At 35.9% G+C, this 7,500-nt stretch overlaps 1 protein-coding gene across 2 annotated transcripts in view; it reads right to left on the minus strand.

Annotated features, from left to right (window-relative positions):
* The window catches only part of LOC137631496 (connectin-like), a 78,122-nt gene that overhangs the window by 54,793 nt on the left and 15,829 nt on the right, over positions 1–7,500 (minus strand). For both annotated transcript variants that reach the window (XM_068363258.1, XM_068363256.1), the window contains exons 2-3: positions 4,090–4,266; positions 873–1,382 (exon numbers count right to left, since the gene is read on the minus strand). In XM_068363258.1, coding sequence (XP_068219359.1) covers positions 873–1,382; positions 4,090–4,266 — 687 coding nt within the window. The remainder of the gene's footprint in view (positions 1–872; positions 1,383–4,089; positions 4,267–7,500) is intronic.

The raw sequence follows: 7,500 nt of genomic DNA on the forward strand, positions 1-7,500 counted from the left end.
CGTTATCTTTTCAGGATTGAAGCCACTTCGGAACCAAACACAAGGCTGAGACTCAGTCTTGGGGTAAGTTAAGGACTTGGAGTTAATCCTCCTAAGCTAAGGATATGGGAGTCTAAAGGGGGGGGGGGGGCGGGTTACCTGGTACATAAGTAAGTAAGGATACGGCGCACACGTTAGATTAAAGGTAAAGATGTCTGGTTTCAGTTCAAGTTTCATCTGAATAGATGCTCACCAGAACGTCAGACGGACAAGCCCAAACCCCACAGCAGTAGCCTCCCAAGTAAACAACTTACACTCACGATCCATGGGCGGGGATCGATCTGATGGCATGCGAATGCTAGGCGAACTCGTTATCACTGTACTAGTCAGGAGGGTTACGCGGGGAACTATAGGTTAAGTGGTGTTCTTGTATTTATTTCCCTTATAAAGTATTTTTTCAGTAAATAAATTAGAAATTTTAGATCCGGTCTCTCCCAACGAACTACAAAGGCTCCAAAACTTTTAATTAACGTGGCCGGGTGGTAGCGTCCCTGCCTGGTGATTGCCAGACTGGGGTTCGAGTCCCGCTCGAACTTGTTAGTTCCTTTGGTCGCTGCAACCTCACCATTCTTGTGAGCAAAGGAGGGAGGGTTTGGGGGAGCCTATAGGTCTATCTGCTGAGTCCTCAGCAGCCACTGCCTGGCCCTCTTTGGTCCTAGCTTGTGTGGAGAGGGGGCTTGGGCGCTCATCATATGTATATATGGTCAGTCTCTAGGGCATTGTCCTGCTCGATAGGGCAATGTCACTGTCCCTTGCCTCTGTCATTCATGAGCGACCTTTAAACCTTTAAAACCTTTAAACATCTACAAACTCTTAAAAGTACTTCTTCTTACCTGAAGATTAAGATGCTGCAACTCGCTGAGGCCGTATAAACTATTGGGAGCGATGTACTTGAGCGAGTTCTCCTGCAAATCCAGCATCTTAAGCACCACCAGATCCTGGAAGGTCATGTCCCCGATAACTTCCAGGCGATTCTTGTGGAGGTCGAGGCGTTCCAGGTTAGAGAGCCCCTTGAAAGTCTCCGAGGTGATGACCTGGATCTGGTTGGCGAAGAGCTCCAGCTCCACCAAGCTCTGGAGCCCCTGGAAAGCCTTGTCGTAGACCGTCGTGATGTTATTGCGGTCGATGTAGAGCTTCTTCAGATTGGGCAGGTCGAGGAACACGTGTCTGTTGACCTCCGTGATCTGGTTCTCGCCGAGGGAGAGCGTGTCCAGCGCTGGAAGGCGGGCGAACGCGTTTCGTGCCAAGGTGGAGATGGAGTTTCGGGAGAGCGAAACCTTCGTGAGAGTCGTCGAGTTTCCGAAGCTGAAGGAGTGGATGGAGCCTATGGTGGCGTACTGGACCTGCAATAAACAATATCAAGGTCTGGTCAGTCGAAATAATTTGACGGATCACCAACAGGAAAAAAAAAAAAAAATATTCGACAGTAAAGTAACTTTTCAACATTGTTAAGGTATGGCTTTATAAAGAATTACATTATTGCCATATGGAAACAACAAAAGAGCTAAATATTACCAAAAATATCAACAGTTTACCGACAAAATCGACCGGAGAAATCTATCATATTCGACAGTAAAGTAACTTTTCAACATTCGCTGGCTACGGCTTTATAAAGAATTACATTATTGTCACAGAAACCTAAAAACAGAGCTAAATATCACCAAAATTATCAAAAGTCTACTACCTTTATCAATATAAATAAAATTGATAATAATAACACAAACAATTTCAGAGCCAAGGAATAGTATCGAAGCTTATTTAGATAACGAAAACTAGCACTTCGATAAAAAAAGAAAGAAAAAAAACGTTGAAACAATTATTAATAATAATGATCACCGACAAACGTGATGTGTGGAAGTATATCTGTAAGTGCATGATTATGTTTCTATTTTCTTTTAAATTAAATGATGAAAATACAAAGACAATAAAACTAACATGAGAAGGAAAAAGAGAGACGTGGAAATGTAATAATTACCAGCCTTTGGAATTGTTCCTAAAGTTAGGGTTATCAATAAACAAAATTCCTTATATCGTCTCCACACAATCTGAGATGTAAAATACAAACAAAGTGAAACTAGAATTTGCACAAAGAAATTAATAAACGCATGGAAATATTTAATCGAATTATAATCTGATGTTCTCTCATGAATAATTTGACGTTTTCTCAAGAATAAAGCTGACGCTTACTAGGGCTGTAGGTTAGATGATGATGATGATAATAATAATAATAATAATAATAATAATAATAATAATAATAATAATAATAATAATAATAATAATAATAATAATACTATCATTGTTGACCATTTGCTTATCGCTCCCAACAGCTTCAAGGATATTCTGAAATTTCTGAATTCTGTGATTTTAGAAATCTAATTTTCCACTGCTTTTACAATGCTATATTTACATCGCCTCCAGAAATCTATATTCTGTTCCTTTCATAGATACAATCGCTAGAGAGTTATGGGGTCCTTTGACTGGCCAGTCAGTACTACATTGGATCCTTCTCTCTGATAACGGCTCATTTTCCCTTTACCTACACATACACTGAATAGTCTGGCCTATTCTTTACATACTCGCCTGTCTTCATACATCTGACAACACTGAGATTACCAAACAATTCTTCTCTCAAGGAGTTAACTACTGCACTGTAATTGTTCAGTGGCTTCTTTCATCTTAGTAAGGGTAGAAGAGACTCTTTAGCTATGGTAAGCAGCTCTTCTAGGAGGACATTTCAAAATCAAACAATTGTTCTTTAGTCTAGGGTAGTGCCATGGCCTCTGTACCACGGTCTTCCACTCTCTTGAGGTAGAGTTCTCTTGCCTGAGGGTACACTCTGGCACACTGTTCTATCTTTTTTCTCTTCCTTTTGTTTTTGTACAGTTTTTATAATTTTTATATTCAAATGTTACTATTCTTAAAATATTTAATTTTAATTGCTAATTACTTCTCTTATAGTTTACTTACTTCCTTATTTCCTTCCCTCACTGGGCTATTTTCTCTTTTGGAGCCCTTGGGCTTATAGAATCATGCTTTTCCAACTAAGGTTGTAGCTTAGCAAGTAATAATAATAATAATAATAATAATAATAATAATAATAATAATAATAATGTCACTCTTCGTGACTTTTACAAGACCAACTTTTCACTGCTTTCAACAATTTGTTTTCAATTGTTTATATAACTATTACTTTTCATTGTCTTTGGAAATACGAATTCAGTGCTTTCAGAATTCCGACTCTACTAGAAACTGAATTTGCAATAGCTTTCTAAACTTAGCATGCTTATTAAACTACGCATTCAAGTCACACAAATTTTGCTTAGGTATTAGGCCTTAAAAAAGAAGTCGTACAAAAACGTGCCTACGTACACGAGTTTAAAAATGTCATGCAAACACTTACGTCCACGACTTTGCAAAATAAATAATGCAAAAACTTGCCTACGTACACGAGTTTAAAAAAGTCCTACAAAAACTTACGTACAGGACTTTGAAAAACAAGTCATACAAAATCTTGCGTAAGAACCCGATTTGAAAAAAAAAAAAAAACATGCCATACAAAAACATACGTACACTACTATGAAAAACAAATCATACAAATCTTGCGTACGTATACGACTTTGAAAAACAAGTCATACAAAATTTTGCGTACTTTAAAAAACAAGTCATACAAGTCTTGCGTACGTACACGACTTTAAAAAATAAGTCATACAAAAACTTGCGCACGTGCACAACTTTAAAAAATAAGTCATACAAAAACTTGCGCACGTGCACAACTTTAAAAAATAAGTCATACAAAAACTTGCGCACGTGCACAACTTTAAAAAATAAGTCATACAAAAACTTGTGCATATAAATGACTTTAAAAACAAGCCATACAAAAACTTACATACACGACTATGAAAAACAAGTCAAAAGTCATACAAATCTTGTGTACGTAAACGACTTTAAAAAAAAAATAAACAAGTAATACAAAATCTTGCGTAGATACACGCATAAAAAAAGAAAAAAAAAGAAAGAAAGAAAGAAAGAAAGAAAGAGCGCACAACTCACCTCGAACATTTCTATCCCTGGCAGGTGCTGGATGGCCACCGTGGGTATTTTCTTGAGCGTGCCGTCGGGTCGAAGATGGAGGGTCAGTCTCTTGATCTTCGTCTGCGAGACGAAGCCTTCCCACACGTGTTCGTTCTCCGTGGTGTCGTTAAAGATCCAGCAGTTGCCTTCCTCTGCCTGCGGTCAAAGGAGAAAAAAAGAAGTTAAAGTGTGGAATCAGAAGTGCACAAAATTTTGATGTCTGGATCTCAATGGAATTCAATTTTGGATGTCTGGATATCATAGGAATTAGAGGATGTTTTCGATGTCTGGATTGCAATGGAATTCAATTTGGGATGTCTGGATATCATAGAAATTAGAGGCTATTTTGGATATATGGATATCAAAGGAATTAAGTCTATTTTGGATGTCTGGATATCAAAGGAATGAAAGAGTAATACTGGGGTCTAGAAATTCAAGATTTTTGGAAATTAACATCGAGGTCTTGAATATCAAGATATTTAGACATTAATATTAATATTTGGATGATTAAGATATCAAGACTATCAGCTTATGTGTGGAAAATGGAGATATTCAGAGATTAATAATCACGTCCTCTATCAAGATATTAGGAGAATAACAATGATGTCTGGAAAAATAAAAGAATTTGGAGTTTATTAAAATAAATGAAGAAAAGCGAACTCTTAAATTTGTCATCTATTCTGATTCGAAAAGTGTAATAGAAGACCTCAAAGGTTACACACATAAGAACCAACAGATATTATAAATTAAAGAGTTCCTTAAGAGATTCTATTCCCAAAGGGTAAATACATGAATACACTAGATTCCTGCTCGTGTTGGAGTTGATGGTAATAAATATATGACAACACTAAACTCTCTTTAATGGTTATATTATTATTATCATTATTATTATTATTGTTATTATTATTATTATTATTAACATTAGTATTATTATTATTATTATTATTATTATCATTATTATTATTATTACTACTACTATTATTATTTCTATTATCATAATTGGTTGCTAAGCTACAAATAGCCCAGTGAGGAAAAGGAAAGAAGAAAAAAATTTTTTAAGAACAGTAACATTAAAATAAATATTTCCTATATAAATTATAAAAACTTAAACAAAACAAGAGGAAGAGAAAAAAGATAGAATAGGGTGCCCGAGTGTACCCACAATGGATAACTATAGTATGTGGAACAATGGAACAGTAAATAATAAATAGAAAAAACTTTTCAAACCAGAAAGAAAAATGAAAAAACTGAAGTCCTTTGAGTAAGTATTGGTCTTATGAGATTAACCCATGAGTTTTTAATGTTTAAAGGTTTAAAGGCCACTCATGAATGGCAGAGGCGAGGGACAGTGACATTGCCCTATCAAGCAGGACAATGCCCTAGAAACTGACTATATATATATGATCAGCGCCCAAGCCCCTCTCCACACAAGCTAGGACCAAGGAGGGCAAGGCAATGGCTGCTGATGACTCAGCAGATAGACCTATACGCTCCCCCAAAACCCCATCCTCAGCTCACAAGGATGGTGAGGTTGCAGCGACCAAAGAAACTAACGAGCGGGACTCGAACCCCAGTCTGGCGTTCACCAGTCAGGGACGTTACAACATCGGCCATCATGTGCACAACGCATAAGATAGGTCCAGAGTAGATTAAGTGTCACCGATAAAACATTTATTGTTCAACTGCAGTTTTTTGAGATAAGGAAAAAAATGTTTTGGTCAGAAAAACAATGTTTGACATTTCATTGGATTATTTGTAAGATAATGAACTTTTTAAGAAGTACAGATTTTATTAATTGAACTATAATTCTTATTAATGTAAGTTTTGACATTTCATCGGATTCTGAGTGTTCATTTGTAATATTTTAAACTTTTTAAGGAGCACAGATTATATCAATTAAATTTGAATTTTTATTGATGTAAGTTTTTATTACTTTATTGATTTTTATGACTTAAATTTCATTATTCATTCCCAAATCTATTCGGGCCAACATTGTAAGAGTGGAGTTGGACTTATTGCTCTTCTTAAAATATTTTATTTTCATTTGTTTCCTTCCCTCACTCAGCTATTTTCTCTGTTGGAGCCCCTGGGCTTATAGCATCCTGCTTTTCCAACTAAGGTTGTAGCTTGGCAAGTAATAATAATAATAATAATAATAATAATAATAATAATAATAATAATAATAATAATAACAACAACAATAATAATAATAATAACAATAATAATAACAACAATAATAATAATAAAAAAAGATAGTAATAATAATAATAATAATAATAATAATAACAAAAACAACAACAACAACAATAATAATAATAATAATAATAATAATAATAATAATGGGCTGGATAATCTACCCTCTTTTAATCATAATTAAACATTAACTAAAACTTCTTTACCAAAAGATAAGGTGAACATATGATTCCCAAATAAAACATAAGTTCCAGGAAAATAATACTAAAATACAAAGTCCTCGCTCCATACTGCGAAAATCAATAAAGAAAAACAAAATCACCAGAACACAACCTTATAAATTCACCTGTCATAATTCCTCCCGATTCTGTGCCAAAGAATTATACCGGGGTATATATGTCTTCCAGGGAGGACGGACGCCTTCTGGCCGCCAGTTCCCGGCACTAAAGATTCCTAAAGATTCCTCTCGCAGAGGACGAAAACATCCTTAAGGATATAAATGTGCCGAATACTTTTTATGAAGGTACGAGTCGTCTATTTCTGGTTATTAGAAAGGTAGGAGCGTTTTATCCCCTAGTTAAAAAGGCGGTAGTCGTCTCTTTCTGGGTTAAAAAGGTAGGAGTATGTTCTTAGTAATTGAAAAGGTGGGGTCGTCTTTTCTTGGTAATTATAAAGGTGAGAGTCGTCTCTTCCTGCTTATTAAATATTGGAAGTCGTCTCTTTTGGGGTTAAAAAGGTGGAAGTCCGTTCTTCCTGAAAATTAAAAAGGTGGGAGACGTCTCTTTCTGATAATTAAAAATGTGGAAGTCTTCTCTTTCGAGGTTAAAAAGGTGGAAGTCTGTTCTTCCTGGTAATTATAAAGGTGGGGTCGTCTCTTCTCGGTAATTAAAAAGGCGAGAGTCGTCTCTTTTTGTTAATAAAAAAGGTGGGAGTCGTCTTTTCCTGACAGTTAAAAAGGTGGGAGACGTCTCTTTCTGGTAATTAAAAAGTAGGGAGTAGTCTCTTTCTGGGTTAAAAAGGTGGAAGTCTGTTCTTCTTGGTAATTGAAAAGGTGGGAGTCGTCTTTTCTTGGTAATTAAAAAGGTGGGAATCTGTTCTCTCTGAAAATTACAATGGTGGGAGTAGTCTGTTTCATGGTTAAAAAGGTGGAAGTCTGTTCTTCTGATAATTGAATAGGGGGGGGGGGTCGTCTCTTCT

The sequence above is a fragment of the Palaemon carinicauda genome, chromosome 39 (assembly GCF_036898095.1).
Source record: "Palaemon carinicauda isolate YSFRI2023 chromosome 39, ASM3689809v2, whole genome shotgun sequence".
Lineage (NCBI taxonomy): Eukaryota > Metazoa > Arthropoda > Malacostraca > Decapoda > Palaemonidae > Palaemon > Palaemon carinicauda.